The sequence below is a fragment of the Athene cunicularia genome (genome assembly GCF_003259725.1).
Source record: "Athene cunicularia isolate RWA chromosome 7 unlocalized genomic scaffold, athCun1 chr7_part1, whole genome shotgun sequence".
In the NCBI taxonomy this organism is placed as follows: domain Eukaryota; kingdom Metazoa; phylum Chordata; class Aves; order Strigiformes; family Strigidae; genus Athene; species Athene cunicularia.
The window spans coordinates 15,749,013-15,770,035 of record NW_020799107.1 but is presented as its reverse complement, the minus strand read 5'-3'; the positions used below and the strand labels follow the sequence as shown (position 1 = coordinate 15,770,035).

General features: G+C 36.1%; 2 protein-coding genes across 2 annotated transcripts in view; one reads left to right on the top strand and one right to left on the bottom strand.

Moving 5' to 3' along the window:
* METTL8 (methyltransferase like 8) overlaps positions 1–21,023 on the bottom strand; it is a 30,768-nt gene that overhangs the window by 9,414 nt on the left and 331 nt on the right. Inside the window, 7 exon segments of the mRNA XM_026853047.1 lie at positions 745–884; positions 1,217–1,280; positions 3,836–3,885; positions 4,440–4,831; positions 9,474–9,565; positions 13,957–14,112; positions 20,423–20,535. Coding sequence (XP_026708848.1) covers positions 745–884; positions 1,217–1,280; positions 3,836–3,885; positions 4,440–4,831; positions 9,474–9,565; positions 13,957–14,112; positions 20,423–20,427 — 899 coding nt within the window. The 5' untranslated portion in view covers positions 20,428–20,535.
* The window catches only part of DCAF17 (DDB1 and CUL4 associated factor 17), an 18,444-nt gene continuing 18,265 nt past the window's right edge, over positions 20,845–21,023 (top strand). The window contains exon 1 of the mRNA XM_026852438.1: positions 20,845–20,900. Coding sequence (XP_026708239.1) covers positions 20,845–20,900 — 56 coding nt within the window. The remainder of the gene's footprint in view (positions 20,901–21,023) is intronic.

Genomic DNA, 21,023 nt, shown 5'->3' with positions numbered 1-21,023 from the left:
ACTGGTCTGTTTGCCAAGCCCATTTTAATGACACACTTAAAGTAATAAATGTATTACGACACATACAGCATGTATTTTTCTTCATATCATCTAGTTAAAGGAAGAGTCAAGGAGTTAACTTATGTGGCCTCTTTTGCATTTTTCCCATTAAATAAAGGGCATTTTCACAATCTACCAGCTTCAACAGTCAAAGTTTGGTTCATTACACAATGAATGGCATTAGTAACAAGGTGAACAGTGCTCAACATAACACTATGCATGAAAACTAGATCAAGTTTTCTTAATACAAACAAGTTATCAAATTCTGAATGCATTTTGTTTTAAAAGCCTGCATGTAAGCATTTGTGTGTGGCTAAACCAGCAACCTAATTTTTTTTCAACAAATTGTAAGGTGTTAAATCATGAATGTTTGGTTTTTATCACTAAGAATAATTTCCTTCTAGAAGACTAGTGGTCTTTTTAAAAAATTTCTAATTTTCTTGAATCACTATCACTTTTAATAGGGATGTATTTAGTTACAATATATCCTTTGTATTTTGATGGAGACAGGAGGCCCACTAATGAATTAGCCTGACCAGCCAAAGCCTGAATACGGGAAACAGCATTTAAAATACCTTGGTTTATATATATCATAGCTTACTAAATAATAAATTAAAGACTCATCATCTTCTTTTGCTATTCTTGAAAATCTCCAGTGATAAAAGAGATTTAACCCATTTGCTTTGCCCTTTAGTCTTCATTTACCTGTCAGGATGAATAGTAGAGAGCACAAAGACAAGGAGAATGACATCCAGGATCTCATCTGGAAAAGGATAAGGTAAAGCATCATCACACACATCATGAACAAAGGCAGAACACCAGGCTGAATTGTAGGACGAATGTGACTGTCAGGAAAAAGATGAAAGGTGGCACAGAGAGAACAGTAGTAGTTAATACGTTTACTGTGACTCAAGAAACTTTTTTTCTTCAATTATTCAGCATTGTAAAACATCTCATATAAAAGCCTATTCTGTCTGGTATCTTACTCAAGCTGAGAAGCAAGCTCACTGATGGTATTCATTCCTCTCTGCATAGAGTAAGACTTTGTTCTTTGGAATATTGAAAACTTCAGTTAAAAGTTGTCAAAGCCATCACATTCTTTTTCATGAAGACGGCTTCCTGGCAGCCTCCTGAATTACAGGCTTATAAGGTACTCTAAGGCGAGCATATGAATTACCTTTACCAGCTCCACAGCTCCTGAAGAAAAATCACAACAGTATAGAAAGGTTCCAGGTGTATTGCTAAGAAAACAAAACCAACATCAGTTAAAAAATTATTACTGTAAAAGATGAAAGTCTACATCAGTGTTCATGGACTACAGAGGGCTCTTTGGGGTTCTCCACAGGTTTGATCAAGCATGCCTTACTGATGTCTAGCACATGGAAAGCCACATAGGTTGTAATGAACCAACAGGGCAGACAAATTCATAAGAATACCAACAGGCAGATAGTATAAAAAGGAGAATTACAGCCCTGTCAGAGAGGAAGTGAAAAGGAAAAGAATAAAGGTCACAGAGGGCTGTCAGGATTGATGACAATGTCCTGGTGTTGTATTACATAAATGCACATTAACAGGTCACATTTTCTTACAGAAGCACTGCATTAAGTTTCTGTCATTATGCAGCTTAATTAGCAATACGATTTGGGCAGGGGTGGGGTGTTGCAAAAGTCATCCACAGTACTGTAGAGATTTGGGTTCCCATGTACCGTCTTTCTGAGCTTTTGATGAAATTAAGTAATATGGGTTGTTTCCCTCCATCATCCCTTTTTTTTGTAAGCCAAGATGAATAAGTATTTCCTGTAGTACTGTTTTCCCTTCCTTTCCCATCCAAGACTACGCCAGCTACAAATTTCCTCATACCATTCATCAGATACTAGGAACTCTAGGGATACATTTTTTTCACCTCCAAAGAATTCATTTAAGAGAAACAGAGCAAGCCCCTCAAAACCCACTGGGATGACCTCACGGTCAACTCACTATCAATTAATCTCTCTTTAAAAAATTTGAGATTTTGGACTAGTGGTTTCTTTAGAAAGGGAACCAATAAACTCTGGCACTGCCTGTAAGATCTCACAGTATACACAGGTAATTTAGTGACCTCTCTCTGAGGGCTCAACACAAGAAGCCTTGTGGACCAAAATATATTCCATCCTTGTTGCTGAGTAAAATTTTATCAGCTCTGTGCCCACCATGAGAGTTGGTGAGTTTAGATATTTATCATGGATGAGAACATGCAGCCAGGCTTTGGACCCAGCCACTCCTTTTGGAAAGGTTTATTACCTTGTTGACTTGCCCACCCCTTCCCACTGTGGGGGGGAAATGCTGGAAAGAGCCTTGGTGTTGTGTAAGCACTACTCAGCAGTAGCCAAAACACCAGTGTGCTACTGACACCCTGCCAGCTCCCAACATAAAACACAGCACCATGAGGGCTGCTATAGGGGAAATCCAATTCCAGCTCAGCCAGACCCAGTACAGGATGTTTTTTCAAATTTTTTTAGAGCAGAACAGGAACTATGTAGAAAGTCAAAGACACAGATTGATCTGGATGGTGATTTCATGATGCACTATATTAAAAAGCAGTAACTTAAATTTTAAGGGGGAGCAGTGATTTACAAGTTACATTACAAACATAAGTAGAAAATTTTTCTGTAGCCAGTGTACACTCATACTCAACACCAGCTTCTTTTTATATGCCTAAAAAATTCAATTTTTATATTATTAAATTCAGAGTAAAACCAACTGTGTCATATAGCCAGGCCTGCTAAGAGATAAGAGATGTTTCCATCAGGTCATATACAAGACAAACATGTGAGTTGTTCAATGTACCAACCAATGTGATTGACTGAAGGATTTGCATAATAATAGAGACCTCCAGGAAAAACACCTAATGAGTGGATTCTTAATTATCAGAAGTGCCAACCTATGACTAATGCCTCCTGTGAAGAAAACACAAAAGTTTGTCTCATCTTTTTTAATGCAGCCACATGCTATCTTTTCCCCATATAATGTTAATTTCCAAACTTTTCATATGAAATATGGCTCCCCTTTCATTATATGCTGTCTAAGGCAAAGCATTTGTTTTGGGATGAAGAGGCACTGCTAACACTAATAGGTTCCATGTATGACCCTGATGCATCACTCAATTGCCCCTGCTCTCTGTTTCTGTGTCTGCAAAATGGAGTATTCTTGTATAGTGGGATAACTAGCAATCAGAATTCATCTACAGAATAACAAACTCTGCTGTACTCAAGCTCTTGGAGGCATGAATAAAAAGAAATCTATTTCAACCCCTGATACATACACAGTCTTTCCAATAAAACCTTCCTGCCTAGATGGAAGGGAGGACATGCTGTCGTAACAGCTTCTTCTAAAACCAGAAGCTAAATGGACTAAGATGTTTCAGGGAATTAAGTAATGCAATACAGGACTTCTGCCTTCCTTGACACTAAAACCTGAAGCAGTATGACAAGTGTACTAGCCAAATTCAGAAATAATACAACTTCTTATCAGTAGACCACATACCATTATCTACTGTCTCTGATTCTGGTCTTTTCAGGAGACACTTGGCAGCTTTATGGTGACATATAAAACAAGACAATATTTTAGCTGCCTAACTACAAGAAATCAGTCTGAATGCACCTGAAGACAAACCTTGTCAGCAAATGCTGTCCCCCTGAGACTAGGGCTGAGTATGTGGTCTGTGAGCTACTAAAACAGTCCACTCAACGTTTCCTGCAGCACTGGTCTAGCAAATGGAGAACAGAACTTTGATAATTAAAAATCCAGCACTACATACCACAGAACTTTCAAAATTGGAAAGACACTGTTTCCAGCACCACAACCAACCTAAAATCAGAAGAGACACAAAAAGTTAAAATAAAACCTCATATTTTTAAATTTTTGTCTTGAATTAGTTGGGTAGGTAGGACCCATTAGACTTGAAGGTATGTTGGACAGAGAAGGTATAAACAGCTCACACTACAATCCCCAAATCACTTCTATGATCGCATTTCTCCTCAACACCTTTCTAAAGTTAAGAGAGAATGCATCTCTCAAACTGCATAGAAAAATGCAGTATTCTTGTCCAATTTCACCAGTTGGCAAGAATGCATCAAGTACCTGAACTGACTTTAAGACAAAACTTTCCTAAGGAAATTAGAAATCCAACTTCCAGTGAAAATGGAATCTGAAAATCTAGCCCTAAATTCTGATTTGGGAGAAACTTTAAAGGGAAAACAAAGCCCCGATCATAGGCTTCTCTGAAAGTTTCTGCTATAAATCAGTGTAGTATGTCAAATTCTAAATGTTTACTTTCTTGATGCTGACTAAATGTTTTTATCAGGCTTTTGAGAAATTAAGTGGATTTGTATGTGAGGGATAGAACATTGGCAGTGCATTACCTCTAATATTCTGTAACTGGCATCACTACCAGGGAAGGATTCTAGCCTGCCAAGTTCTTCTCCACAGTTTTTACCCTGAGGATTGTCAGTAAGAGATTTTGCTTGTGTTTTATTATATACACATCCTTGTACAGAAGTAGAACCACCTCCATAATTTTTCTTCCAATATTTTTCTCCTTCCTCAAACATTTCATTTTTGCATGAAAAACTGTCGATACTATTTATTTTTGTGTGTTCTGAAGATCTTTCTTCTGTTTTCAACTTTTCTCTCATTTTTTCTGGAAGAATTTCTGGAAACTCCAGAAACAGCCAATTGCGATCCTTGAAAAAGTTATTTTTATGAGTCTTGTAAAATTCATTCCAATATTTATTGGCTTCTCTCTCATATTTATCTGAAAATAAAACAAAACAAATGGTGAATATGAGCTTAGCTACAAAATACTGTAAAGCAGCATGGAATTTGGACCCCAAATTTTCAGTTAAAAAAAATCTGTAGTTTCCCACATTATACACATCTAAGTAAAACCACAGATTTTGAGTCTTACTTTTATTTGTGCTCAAAATAATTTCCAGGAGGGTTTAATTGATTTTATGTCACTTAGGATAGGGCAGACAGGCTTTCTGCATCATCTTTTTTTTTTTTTTTTTTTACTACAGTGACATAATAGAACATCACCAAAATATGCAATCATCAGATTCTTAGAGAGGCTTTCATGTCTCAAATTATAAAAGCAATGCATCCTTTTAAATAAATGTTCTCCATGTTTTTCGTATTTAAAAACACTAAATTGAAACTAATTTCATGATTTATGGAACTCTACGAACAATTGCAAATTTGTTGGTAGCTAGTCATCTCTCAAGAAAAACATCAATTAGAAATCCAGTTCTGTGAACTGGAGCGATAAATGATACCTCATTTATAGACAGTATAGACAGTAATTCACTCTTAACCATTTAACAATGCAGTTTTGACAGAAAATAACAATACAGTCAGAAGCAACATATATGCTTTCTTACTTTCAAAATACTTCAGAGATACTTACAATAGACCTTTGTGCTAACTTTTAATTCACAAAATATTTTAACTGAATATTAGAATGTCACAGGACTAGAAGGGATTTCACCCAGTCAGGGAATTCATACTCCTTCTCCACAGAAATTTGTCTTAACTTGTTCTTAAAATACCATCTTTCATATAGGTTTGACAACTTTCTTCAGTAATTTATTACAGCCCTTCACCATCTGTACAGTTAGAAACCTTTTCCACTACCTGAATTACAATAAGGAAATTTCAGGTTACGTCCAGTAATTCTTGTCCCATTAACCAAGCAGATAAAACCAAGATTACTCGCTTCTCTTTGCAACACCTATTTACTTATTTGAAGTCTTTTACTATATCTCCCATAAACAATCTCTTTTCTAGATTTTATAAACTTAGATCTCTTTTTTCCACAGAAGTAATCATTTTTAGACATCTGATACTTTTAATTTTTCTTCTCAAGATTCTATTCAATTGATTTACTACTTTTTGGTGCTGCATTCTGGTAAAGGCATTATCAACGCAGAGCAAAAGGAATATTTTATGAGGCTTACAGGCTGTAATCCTGTTTATAACTCCCAGCTTGCCATTTTGCAACAGCATGACACTGCTGAATCAGCTAGTGATTCACCACAACCCTCAGATCTTCTGCAAAATGACTACCTAACCAATTGTTCCAGAACCCAGTATTTTTTTCAAGGAATTATTCCTAAGCAAAGTATTCTGCATTTATTATTAGCAAATTTATATCTTTCAGATCCTTTTTTTCGACCTTTTACCAAGACCTTTCTGAAACATAATCCTGTCCTTCACCATACTTGAAACATCTCTTCACTTAATATCATCTTCAAGTCTCCCATGTCCTGAGGTCACTAATGAAAATACCAAGCAGAACTGGACATGGAACAAAACACTTCTCCGCCTAGCACAGCCTTCCATTCCTAGGATCTCTCTAGGCATTCATTCACCCAAAAGCAGTTTCATTAGATCTCGCTTGCCTAACTTGCTTATGAAAATGTCAAGTAAAGCATGTCAGAAGTCTGACTAAGGATAAATTTCAGGACGTCTGCTGTTTTTTCCTTATCCCCAGGGCTTGTAACCTTCTCCAAGAAGGAAATTAGCTTGATTTTACATGATTTATTCTTGAAAAATATTTGTTGGCCAGTACTCATCTCCTTTGTTCTTCCAATCCCAGTGTCTGCAAACTCTGGATTATCTCTTCCAGTATTTTTCCAGGAACTGAAACTAATTCTCTGACTCTTCTCTTTTCCTGCCTCCCTTTTAAAAAACCTAGATATTCTCTTTTCTGCTTTCCCAGTCATCCATGTACTCTATGAATGTACTCTGTAACCTGGTTTTTCTCAGTACAAGAACAAGATCTTTCCTCCTCATCACTAGCACTAATTGTGCTAGCCACTGGACTGCAGCTAACCCTTTCAAAGGAAGGCTAATAAAAAGATAAGAATTACAGCTTTTTCAATGTCTCTTTTGTTGATGATTTTCTCTTCCTCATCCCTCCCAAGTACCAAACCAAATCTTTTTCTTGATTTTTCACCTCATTCCCAAAGCATTTACATGTTACCCTTGGCACCTCTTGCTAAGTGTACAACATATAATGTGTTGCCTTTTTATTTTGTTGCTACTCACCTACACTGACCAGTTAATTCTTTTAATGTAAATGCACAGAGCAAATATACGGTGCATTTCTCCTACTATTCTCATTTAAATCTTAACATACTATTTCCTAAATCGCTACAGCTTTTCTGAGATAAACAAGGCTGAGAATTATCATTAGAGGCACAGACAGGCAGTGGGAAGTGGCAAGGAGGTGGCAGAATGCCTTGTCCTAGAAATCTGCAGAATTTTTTTAATTTAGCATTTAATACAACCAATTGTATTATTAAAGGGCAAGATCCAGCCACGCAGAGTAATTGTACAGACTTATAATGTAAGTGCAAAGTTGATTGAGGTCATATATACCAGATCTCAACAGTTTTAAGTTGCACATTCATAGATTACTCAGCTTCAGTATAAAAAAAACAAACCTTCTACTCAAATGCTTACTAAATCATTATCACCCCTTGTTCTAGTCACTACGTTTCTATGTCTGCTCAGAACCCTTGAACTTAAATTCCCATTAAGTTTTCCAGATTTCAGAATTGAAAAGCAATGGCTTAAGTCAGCCTTTTAAATTGTATTAGTATGGTATTACATAAATTCAAGTGAAAGAACACTTTAGTTTCCATTCTTTCTCTGGCCACTCCTGCACCACTGCATAATAACCACTCATGCATTATTATCAATTTTTTGTTTAATTTAAATATTTAAGTAGCCTGATTACTAAATTTTCCAAAGCATATAAAAATTACAAAACTAATAAACATATAACCTTTTGAGACAAAAAAACCTCATAGTCAACTGATTTTTCTCCTTGACAGAATCTTTCATACACTAGCAGGCATGTCTGAAAACTAATTGGACATACTAATAAGTAAATGAAATTCTTAAAGGTAGTATCATGAGTTCATTCTCTTGGTTTAACAAGGCTCACTAGAATTATTCTATTTTAATGATATAATAGCATTGCTGAAGTCTGTCTTGTCTTTCTCCCCTTACTGCAGTTTCCGAGGCCCCAAAATAACCTGCTCATTAGCTTCCGTCTAGTTCATTGTTTACACAGATAGGCCAAAATGTACTTCCACTTGCAGAACGAAGCTGAAGCTTTCCGAAGGAACTCTATCAGCAATGCCCACCTATTCAAGTTCTAAACAGAGGGGTATTGATAGAAAATGTCCTTGGATTCTTGTATTTCTTGGCAATAGACAAATGCCTGATTATTTCATTTCTCACCAGCAGAAACTAAGTTCTAATTGATTGTACATGGAGAATGAAAGGTTCCATGAGCCACATGGTTACACAACTTAGTTTTCAATCATGAGCTCTTTTTCAACTTTTTATACAAATCAAATGAAAGTATTAGATGTAATTTTTAAAAAACAAACATTGTACTCCTGTATTTAGATAAAGAACATGAGATGTAACAGAAAAGGGCAGGATGACAATCTCAGAGCATTCAAAGTGACAAAGGGCACACAATCCAAAAGACATTCACAGGTAATTCAAATAAACTCCAACATGTACCCTAGTTACATCAATGAAACTGAGTCATAATGACACTATCTAGACAGTTTCCAGACATGCCAAGTAAACTGAGGCCCAGAACATCCAAGTAACTGTCTTTGGAATATCTTTCCAATAAAGGGACAAACTATGAATCCAGTCTTCTATGCTAGTATCAAGCTGATAGTCCAGCTTTAGCATACATAATTATTGCAGAGTTCAGTCCAGGGTTTAGTTTGCCAGTCTGAACCTAGACCTATCATTCTTCAGAAATGCAGAAAACATTGTTTCCTCTCTAAAGACACACATGAAATTCCTTCATCATTTACAGAGCAGACTCTGCGTGATGTATTGGAGCACCTTCCACACAAAGTTCCTGAAGCACTCCCAGCTCAGATTGGCCAAGGCAGCAAGCTGGGTCCAGCTGGGACCAGCGCAACTTTCATGGCACTTAACTGAAATATGGTGCAATGTACAAACACCAGCTCTCTAAACACTCCACAAATCATAAAAAAGCATTTGAATATTGTACATGTGAACTTTCATCCCCAGCACCCTAGCTGGCTGCAAATTCATTCCCTTTGATGAAGTCCTGTAGTTTTATTCTGACCAACTGCAAAAGAGCCATAACTTGCAACTGCACCATACAGATGTACTTGTTTTACATAGAGCATATTGGCCCCACCCCATGCAAAATAAGTAACTGAACTTCTAGAAAAACACTTTGAGACAATCTTTTGATGCAATAAAGGAAAAAAACAAACAAATTTAGACATGAGAACATAAAAAGAGTGGTCCTGAATTTTAAAGCATCTTTAAATGCTTTAATAAGTAGCAATACAATAGGAATTTTTAAGCCATTATGAATTTGCTACCTTGGTCTTCCCAATGGACTTTCACAAGTGAGTTCTGTGCTGCTTTTTCCTTAGCATTCTCCTCTTCTTCTTGTGACCACTGCATGTGGTCCCTGCAAAAGGTAGTTGAAGAATTAGCCTTTAAATAGGATTTTCCATAATGGGTTTCCCAGGGAAAAAAATAATAAATTAGCTACACTGTCTCAAGTACTTTTTTTTTTTCTAATGCAAGCAAATGACCACAAGGAGACTGACAGTTAAAAACTAAGTTTCAGTGTGTACCAGATAAAAATGAATTACTAGTTAGGTCAAACTCAAGTGAAACAATTAAGAAAAATCTTGCAACTGCAAAGAGGCTGAAATAGTACGTGCTTTTTTTCTTAATAATAGGATTAACACGTATCTTTTAATTGAGTGCATTTATAGGAATGTACTTTGAGTGTTCCATTAGAACTGCATTTACCTGGATATAGTAACACACCTATCAACAAATACCCTAATGCAAGAAACTTCTCATATTAGCAATGTTTGTGATGAAGTACAAAGGTCATTTACCAAAGGAATCAGCTGATCCAGAAACAGTGAGCATAATCCACCTATTCAAGTGGAACAGGTGGAATTGATGAACAGGACTTTACTTATTTGTGGAATAGAGACAGGAAAGTTTTAGAAAAAAAGAATAAGACATTCCCAAGACAAGCAGTGTTGCAATGGTTCAAGTCTATGCTATCTACTGTTTTGTAAAGTGGTTCGCTAAATGTTGTATTAATCCACTAAATGGCCACAAAACCAAGCCAAGATCTAACCCTGATGACTAAACTGCCTTCCCTGCAGATTCTGTGTTTGCATCAGGCCACAATGGGGAGTGCCCAAAAACATGTTGCCGACAGCTTTTAAAAGCAAATCAGCCAGCCCTCCAAACTGCCCAGACTGAACATTTTTAGAAAACAGATTAAATTAGATTAACATAATTCAAGTTACCTGTTAGATCCTAATCCTACTGAAATCAATTAACTGAAAGCCTATGACTAAAATTCCATTGGTTACTATGGGAAAAGGAACAAGGTGCCAACTTGAAAAAAGTTAACTGTGTCTAAAAGCTAATGAGCATCTTCCTGTTCCATGCTTGGTGATATACAGGTAATTTAATTCTTAGACCTTCACTGTTCCTCTTTTGTTAATTGTGGGAGACTAATTCGTATGTATTTGTCTGCTTGCCTCAGACTTGGTTTCCGTATCTCTACCGAAATATTTCTTAGTATTGTCCCCAGCAGGTTGCCTCTCCCCTTCCTGTATTTGTTCGTATACCAAATGTTCCTGTGCAGCGTCAAGGCTCTGACAGACATGTTGTAATAGAATAAAACTGTATGACTGAAGCATTACTAGGCAGCCATCCTCTTGGAGAGACTTGCTTCCCTCACTGCTATCACTATTCTAGCAAGCTGAAACCAAGGACTATTCACATGGCAATAATATCAGTCAGATGGGCTGATGGTATGATTTTCCTGTGGTATAAGCTTTTTCTGATCAATTTTAATCCACCATTGTGTGTCCGTCAGAGCCCTTAAGGGCTCTACACACAATACTACAGGTGCCTAAAGTCCTCTATCTTCATCAACAATTTTTTCTCTTTTATCCCTCCTTGGAAATTCATAAAGCTGAAGAAAGATCTCTTGGCTCTTTCCTATAAATTTCTATACGGAAGACCCCAAACAACAGGACCGCAGTAGTACTTCTTGATCAAAATCTGTAAAAGAGGGGACATAGCACAGTTCTTATGCAAACTATTTACATAGTATGGATGCTTCAAATGAGGCCCCTCCTTCACCAATACAAGCTGGCAGGAACACAGGATACAGAAAATTTCTAAGCACAGAAGTGTTTAAGTACAGAAGTGTTTTAAGTTGAACGCTGGCAGCAGCAAAGCAAGCTATCCATTTTAACCACACCAGGAACTGTTAGCATGAGTAGGCCTGACACGAGATCAAGCAATGCTACTTTCAGTTCAGCTTACTCAATTTACCACTTTTCCATTAACTTTTCTGCTTGCATAGGTCTTAATCATTTCTGAAAACTAGTATGTGAAAACTATGCCAATTACTAATGTGAACAGAAGCAAAAGACATTTTTTGCTCCAATGTTTAGCATCATTCATTGTTTCTCTCTCCAAATGATAGAAAAGCACCACAGCAAATATCTAAAGCATTAGTTCCCAAATTTAATTTCCTTAGTATTCCTAGAAGCAGTGGTAGCAGCTCTCGTCTCCCTGCCAATTCACACACAGGCAAAAAGAAGGATGCCACTTCATGAATTACCAAAGATGATGAGTGGCAAACAGGAGGATATAAATCCTCATACATCAACGCTAGGGAGGATGTATCTCTTATGCACACCCTGCGTGATTTACTTCGCTCAACCACCACTCATCCTGAACCCCTGTATCTCCCTAGTGAGAACCCTGATGATTCAGACAGCTTCAGACCCAAGGACCTCCACACACTTCATAGCCACGTTCTTGATTTATCAAGACCTTCACAACTTCCATGCAGCCGCTGCTGTAACTCAGTTTCACCTGTTTTCCCTTCTAAGCTATGTAGATTCATCTGCAGCTCCACTTTATGAACAACCCTGTTCCTTCCAATCCCATGTTCACAATCCATCCGAACCACCTGCATCATAAGTTTGATAACTCTGTATTAGACTGTCACCAAATGCTAGCAAGAAAAACTGAAGCTACATGTGATCAGTTATTAGGAAGGAAATTAAAAAATTAATCAACATTGAGTTTCATCAAGGCACAATGTTATAGAAAAAGTGTGATCTTTTTCTTAAAATCTTTTCCTACCTAGACTATATACCCTGTATCTAAGTCAGCATTCACACAAGCAAAGGATTTTTCCATCTAGCAGGTCTTGAGACTGGAAGATGCTTAAGAACTACACTGCATATAGAATTATGAAACACAGAGATAAACTTTACACTCTTTTAACACAATAACCAGCTTCTTCAACCAAGGAATTTACAGAAGTATAGATAAATCCAGATTTGGTCTTAACGTGGTACGTGTTGGGGACCATGGCTTGAGGACATCTAATTTAGAAAACAGTAACAGGTTACAGATCTATTTGCATATCTTACCTCATGAGTTAAGACCAAATTTAGAGACTAAAAAGAGTAATGAAGACAATCTTCTGTGTCATGTTCTTCTCTTAAAACCTTTTTATTCATTAGAATTTTATTAGGGAAACTTTTAAATAATTTATATTAAATTTAGATTAAAAAGCAAAGTGGATCAATTAACAGTTTTAAAAGACTACTAAAAAGAATAATAATACTAAAAAAACCAGCAAGTTGGAAACTTTATTTCAGAACAAAAGCTTGTTCAGTAACTTCTCTGCCAGTTGCCAGCAGGGGACATACCTTCCTCAGAGGTAAGAGCTGCAGATTACTTTTATGAAGTAAGCTTAAATCCTGAAACTTGTCATGATGACCAATGGGTAACATAACATAAGAGTAACATTAGCCACATCCAGTCACTTTTCTAATTCTGCTAAATCCTTGCTCTCAAAAATGGTGTGTGGCAGAATTCAAAAATATATTTGAAAATTATGTAGAAAATAATTTCTTGTATAGCTTCTAAATTCCCTTTTCATCAAATATTCCTTGTTCTTAAGTTATGTACTATAGGAATAGAAATTCCTGGTCTTCTAAGTATCTTAGGTAGATATTCTCCTACTTTTGAGACCGATTTAGATATTCTTCAATCCTTCTAACACCTCCTGTATCACTTACTGTTTTGTATTCATCTCCATTCCACAGTCAAAAATCCTAGCCTTTTTGATCTCAGTTTTCCCACTGTGTTGACTAGCATTCTCTAGCATTCTCACACTTTGCTGAGCCCCCATTAATCATAAAAACACCTTTTAGAGATGGAGATGTACTGCTGCTAAACAGGGCAATTATTATGCTTGTTAACAATTACTTGTTAATGTTTCCTCTATTATATCATTTATTTAAGATTCAGTGTACCTTTTCTGACAACTGTGTACTGTATGGAAATTTCTGCTGAGCTATCTGTAACATCTTCAGTACACCTTTAGAAGAATACAAGTAATTAACATGTTCCTTTTGAAATGGTGTCAATTTTAGAACACAGTGCTAATCCAATATACAGCATTATTGTACAAACTAGTAACTTTCTGCCATTATAACATGGACTGCTTATCCTCTACACTTTCTGTCTCCTAATTCATTACTGATCTATAATGATATTTTGCCTTTTATTCCATGACTAACTACCTGCTCAGCAGCTTTTTACACAAGTCACTGAGAACTCGTAACTGTCAGGTTACTTGTGATAGTCTCAAGTTCTCACTAGTACTACCTTTCAACATCTATTCTGGCAGTTCATTGTTATATGGACTCATATGCATTGTCATATGCACTCATTCATCATAGCAACACCCAAAAATATAAGAAAATCAGCCTTGAAGAAACATCTCACCACATGTTATGCTCAAAAACCTTAGAAGGATCAGTTAAAATCCGTGATCCAAGTGGAACAGCCGGTCGTCTACCACTTTGGTGCCTCTGTTGCAACTTGCTTTTCCTCAAACATAAAGCAGAAAGCCTTGTAATGAAATTCATTTTGTTCAGAGATCTGAAAACACAATTAACTCAAATTACAGTTTTGTTGTAACTTCATTGTTTATGTCACTTACATGAGAAACTGGTCAAATAATCAAGCACCAATATCAACTTTAGCAATAATCTTTTACTACAGCATCAATTTAAACGCTTTTTAGAAAATAGCAACATCCCTTCAGTGTGCTGAAAGCCCAAATAATCTCAAAGTAGGCTACTGGAATGAAACCAGTTGAAAGATAAATTATTAGGAAAAAAAAAAAAGAGACATACACACAAAAACAATAAACCAAGTTTGATATTGTACCTTTAAGAAGATAAGCTAGAAGCGATCAGTAAAGTAACCACTTGTTCTAGTAGGTACCTGCTGTCATTAAGATTGACATTTTTCACCCCACTCACTAGGTAACCATCTTCAAAAGATTTCATTCTAGAACTGTGACTGTGGCTTTACACATCTAGACAGAAAATGAAAGATTGATTTTTTTTTAAGTGTAAACATTATGCAACAGAAAGCCTTCCAAAATTTCTGCCACGTTTTCTCCCAATCCCTGTTTAATGCCTCTTTGAAATGAATGGGTTGACACGTTAAATTTCTAGTCATGCAAATTATATATGAAGTGCTTGAGATTTTTCTATGACATGTCTAATTCTCTCTTATGCTGCTGTATTTTACTTTACTTGGAATCTTCATATAGTATTAATAACAAAAGACAACTAGTGTGTTTAGCTAGTGCCAGCATTTTTTCTTGTTGGCTTTTGGGTTTTTTTGCATATTCTTGTTAAAGTAGGCTTTCTAGGAGATGAGTAAAATGAAATACCCCTCCTACTACTTTTACCCTGATGTGCCTTTGTTCTTTTTTCCTTCAAGTGTTCTGCATATGACTTTAAAAATTATTCTTAGTCCTATTTTTTCCTGACTTTTTTTTTTTTTTTTTGCGTGCTGCTTCTGTATAAACCGCACACACAAATTTAATGCACTGGAAATACAAAATATAGTTATAAAAGAACAGGCATAGTTTAAATACAGACATTATCAGAAAACATTCTGTGCAAATCGGTTACAAAGTGAAGATTTTTATCTTGAGGAAGATAGTACTATTTGACCACAAGTCTTGTACTGTGAATAAAAAAAGATTAATTTGCAAAGATCAATACAAGCTTGGCAAAGAAATGAACAATTCCTCATATAAGGTGTACTTTTGAATGAGTCATGCTTTAAAAATGTCATTGTTTATTCATTTTAAGCCTACAGGAAAAAAAAAAAAAAAAGAAAAAATATTTTATTTGTCAAAGATTAAATAAAATGAGGTTTGCCTTTGTCTGGTCAATGCCAAATAAAAACACTGATAAATTCCAACTGTGGCGACTGCACTGTTACCAGGATATGGGGCATCACCATACAATGAAAATGTACCATTTAGTCCTATTAAAAAATTAAAACCTCTTCTAATGTTAATGAGTTTATTATGGCTCTTTTTGTTTTAAATGTGTCTCAGCGGCTAAAACAATTGCAGTTTATACTTTAATTACCACAAACTTTTTATGCTTTGTTTTTGAAAACATGTATGCATTTTTTATAACTTAATGCACAATTATTAACATATGTGGAATATTATGAAATAATAATTATGAGACATGAAAATTAACACACCATGACAATTTCTGCAAAATGTGTAATTTACATAAAGGCAACGTTTTTGAAAACAAAAGCAAATAGAAAATCTCCCCCAAACCCAAAACTCAATCTGATCTAAAATTATTATCATTATTAAAGTATAGAAATGCCTCGATAAAGTTTCCATGATTACGTCGCAAACTGTTTACAAATCTCCTTCCTCCTTCAATCATTCAAAAAGACCTGAGATAGTAACTTGCATTTCCTGTTCCCGCACTGATATTCAACATAAAATACAATGATTCAGCTGCTAGGCTAGTCACATAATTTTTCTTGGCTTTCTAAATATCTCAGTAAGAACATGAAAAGATGCACAGATGGGAATTATAGTCAGATGACTAAGATGATCTTGCATCAGTAGAATCCAGAGATGCAGCTCTTTTTATAAGAATGTGATCCTTTGAGTGATAATTGCACAATTTTAGCTGACAAATTCTGAAACATCAAGAAAATGCAAGGAGAGTGGGATAGGTGGGGGAGTTAAGTTTACAGTTGCATCCAGTGCTAAATGTGAAGGAACTCCTTGGAGACATGCATGTATATCCCTTAGAGTTAGTTATCCATAGATCATGAGATTAATAAGCAATCTGGCTACTAAGAGTTCAAAAAGCATCTAAAATACTTGGAAGCCTAAATTACATTTTCAGAAGCAAGTCACTGCTCGATTGTTTATCTAATTGATTTTATTAATGAAAGAGGCAAACACCCTTTCTCTTTGTCAGATAAGATGATCATACCCTAAAGCCATGACAGCAAGAAACGTTATCTGAAAGAATTATTTCCTTGTTCAGAGCCATGGTTAGAAAGGCTTTAAGTTTGATTATTAATCAAAGCAATTCAACCTTCACCTTAAGGATATTATAATGAAACTGGATTACATTAAAAATGCCTACATTTTGTGGCAACATAACTGTTTTTCAGAAACAACTTTAAAGAAATAATGCACTTAGTAAACCACACTCAAAAGCAACATGGAAGATTTTTTTGCCCAGTGGAGCACTCTTTTAGCATTCAGACTTTTGTCATTGTTACAAGTATGGATCCGGTCCTCTCATTGAGAAACTTTAACAGCCTTAAAACTACTTTCCTCCCCAAGCAATCTAACACAGCACCTTTAGTACAGCTTTTTGAAGGTGGACATGCGGAAGAAAGTACACACATCAACTACTAGCTAGACCTAAAATAATATATTACTAGTTGATGTTGGCATTAAAACCTCTGAACAGTCACATCCACAGAGGAAAAACTAGAGATACAAGAGAAAATAGCTGTTCTAATCTTGTTTTTTAAATAGTGAATTACATACCAAAACATATGTAAACCACGTCATCAACGAGTAAAAGCCTTCAGAAGCATTGGTTCTGAAAGAGATGTCAGAAAAAAAACCCCAAACAACCAACACAGAACAGAAATTACCTGTCATCTTTGAGGTTTGTAGAGTGCACGTTATAAAGAAAAAAAAAAAGGCTATATTAGGAAGAGTATGTGCAGCTTATGTTACATTTCTAGACAGAAAAGTGTTCTGAAAACAATTAACTTAACACAATTACTTTTTCTGCTTGGCACCTAGAGGCTTAGCTACACAACATTTGACAGTGCTCTCCTGTAAAGTATAGCTCATCTGCTTTATCACTATTAAACACTACCAAAACTCAGAACACCTTACACAAAGTGGCAAGTGGCAATCATGGACACAAAGTGAAAATTCTTCAAGATAATGGCAATATAGAATGTCTAACTATGAACTACAAGTGGTTATTTTTAGAATATATGCATATTAATATTTCTTACTATTTCAAACTGGGGGGGGAGGAGGGGACTTTACTGTCTACCAGACTCATTCATTAAGTGAATGCTTAATGCTATTCTATTCTACCAAGTGACTAAACATGCCCTCTTGGGGCTTTGTGATTAGTCTTTCAACAATATACTCAAAAGAAAAAAAAAAGTGTGCACATTTGAAACAATAGGATATTTTGCAACTTTTCAAACTCAGCAGATCTAAAACTCTCAAATGATTTTCCTTCTCATGCATCATCACCAGCAATGAGGCAGGCCTCCCTGCTTGGCACACAGCAACTTCAGTAAAACTACTGCAGAGCACTGACTACCAAGGGGAAAATAAAAACAAACAAAAAAATTATTTTTATTTATTCTGACTCCTGTAGAGACAACACAATTAACATTGGTTAAAAAGTAACAGCAAATAAAAACAAGCAAAGAAATCCCACCAGATAGGATTTTTAACTACATGTACAGAAAGGTTGAGTAAGAAGAGCCTGTTCTTACACCACATGCCAGGTAGACTGTTAAAAAGTCAAGCAAAGAGGAAATAGATTATGAAATGGTAGAGTGAAGAAGAGAGGGAAATAAAACTACTCATTTACTGAAAACATTTACTTGAATCACTATACATCCAGGAGATCAGCAACAGAACCTGAAGGTACATTATTTGGGATAAAATAACGTATGTAGGTACTATGTAATCACTTCTAAAAGTAAGAAAGCAGACAGTTATCAGGGACAAGCAGAGACCTAGAAATCCTTGAGAGTTTAAACAAATATTATTTAATTCCCTAATATTGTATTCATTGAGAATTGTTTCTCAGTCTCCCTTCTCCATCTTGATACTGCTGTTGGAATTACTCTGCTATATTTTTTCAATATCTTATAAAACCATGGAGTTTATAATTGTATTTTTATTCTTTTATTTTTGAGAAACAATTCCCATAAAAAAGGGAAAATGTTCTTCAATTGAGACTATGAACTGCAACATTAATTCTTGTTGGCATGTGATTCTATTGATCTTAGAAGACAGTGGAAGCAAAGAAAGCTTTCTCTGCAGTACTGTGGGAATCAACTACACTACTTAATATGTTTTTAAGCTAACGAATACAGTTTGAAAAAATACAACTACAGATTAAATAATGGCAACTGCAAGATCAAAAAGACATGAATAGCCAACAAGGAAGAAAGAAACAGGTACCTTAGATATAGATGCATTTTATATACTGAATCTTTAATCAATTAATGTGAGCATTAAATAACTAACAGAAGTATTTTATTTGAATTAATTGTATGGATAAAATGTGGAGTTCAGTTGCTACAGGTGACTAATAATTTTTTCAATGCTAAACTAAATCTGAGCTATTTATTTTGTCATTTGTAAAGGCAGGCGATAAAACATTCTGACAGAAGCTCATGAAAAAATGCTGATTCAAGAAAATCACAGTATTTTAAAGAAATATAGCAATTTTGTTGACACTTTAACATATTCAAACATTTTCATTATTTTTTGCAATGTTGAAAGATCTTGTTTTGATCAGGACAAGTGTGTTTTGCATTACTTCCATTTATAATAGTGATGTTCTGACTTCACTATCAAATACTACTTTGCCTTGAAAATGAAGCGCCAATAAAGTATTTGATTTGAATTCAAAATACTTCAACTTGTGAAAAATACTTTCATTCCAACTGAAGCTAGAATTATATTTTCATATCCTAGAATCACTCTTGGAATGGAATTGTTACTTTTATATAGACGTATTTATAGTAACATTTTCAGTGTTAATTGTTCTGCTGTTCTATGTTTGTAACACCTACTAAAGGCACCCTCAGAAACTGTGTCATTATAAATATTGACTAAAATAATTTGAAAAACAGAAATTAAGAAGATAACAGTTACTCTCACTACAAATTTCTTAAATATTGCATAACGTAAAGAATCAAATTCGCAAGTAATTCTTTAGGCTATTATCCTGCATTTGTTTAACTTTAGAGACAAGTTGTCCACCCACATATCAGTAAGTGTAGAATGGGATTTAAATACGTCACTATTCTTATGCAATCCTTTACTTTTTCCCCCTATTTTTCTGCATTTTCCATGAGGTAATTCACGTCTTTTTCTGCTATTTATACAGCGAATACAACACGAAACTGATTTACTAAATTAATGTGTTCTCAAGTTCAACATCAAGAGGAAGCCATCAATGGTAAACATAGTTGAGAAATAAGGCTTCCTAGTTAACCTGTGCACCCTCTGCTGGTTGGTGTTGAAGTAGGAAGAAAAAAACAAAACAAAGCTGTGTTGACTTTATGTATACATACATATACATGAACAGTGAACGTGCATTTATGTACGTATCTTTTCATCACTTAAATTGTTTTTCAGCCCTGTTTTCTACAAAATACTGAGTATGTAACTGTATTGCCTAACAATCAAAAGATGATCTGTCTCAACACAAACCATGTTGTTTATCAAAGATGCTAAGAATGGAGATACAGCAACGTGAGTTTTACTACTATATGTAATTTACTTTGAAGAACCTCGTTCATTGACATTCTTGCAAGTCTCGGAACGTCAACAAGGCCTTTGCTTAGGTGCAACCCGCCCTGCCAGCTCTGAAGTCCCTGGCAATGTTGCAGACCACCAGGCAGTACGCTGTGCATACTGTCCTAACCCACCCTTTGGAGGCGCAACTGCAACCACCGTGTTTGTGTTTAGCTCGCTTCATCCAAATAACAGCAAAGCACCAGAAAAGACAAAGGAATCTGGGTTTTGTTACCGTATCAGCAAAAAGTAAAGGTTCCACTCAGAGATCCTGCAGAAAAGACAGAGAAACACATAAGACCGGCAACTTGACAATACCCCATTTGGGTGCCTGGCCTCTGTCGAGGAAGGAAAACGAATTTTCCCCCAGACTTCAGCTGCTCTGCTGGCAAGCAGCTGTTGATGATAGCCACAGTCTTTGGGACGTAGCTCTAGAAATATAAAAATCAAGTGTCATACATCTCAAGAAGCCTCTGTTGACCCTGGAGATCTAAACACTTTTAAACAAATCCTTCAAAAACCGCCCCCACAAGCCCGGCTACGCTCCACCCGGCACAGCCAGCGGCTGCCCGCGCCCGGCACAGCCCCGCGGGGCGTCACTCTCCAACAGGAAACACTGAAAGAACTTACATACAAAGTTCCCACTTCTCCCTTCGCTGAACTACCACTGACAAAACTTTCATGCATTTAAAAACAAATTAAAAAAAAAAAAAAAAGGTATAGAATGATTCCATGATGCCATGTACACGCCCGCATGCCGACGCGCACTGCGCTTACTTCAGTCCCCGAGGGCAGGGTAGGGCAGCAGAGTCCGGCTGGGGGCAGAGCTCCCTCCGCGGGGGCGCCGCTGCCGGTACCGGGGGGCGACCACTGCCGGCGGCTCTCACCGACCTCTGCCTAGCGACCCTCCTCTTGCCCC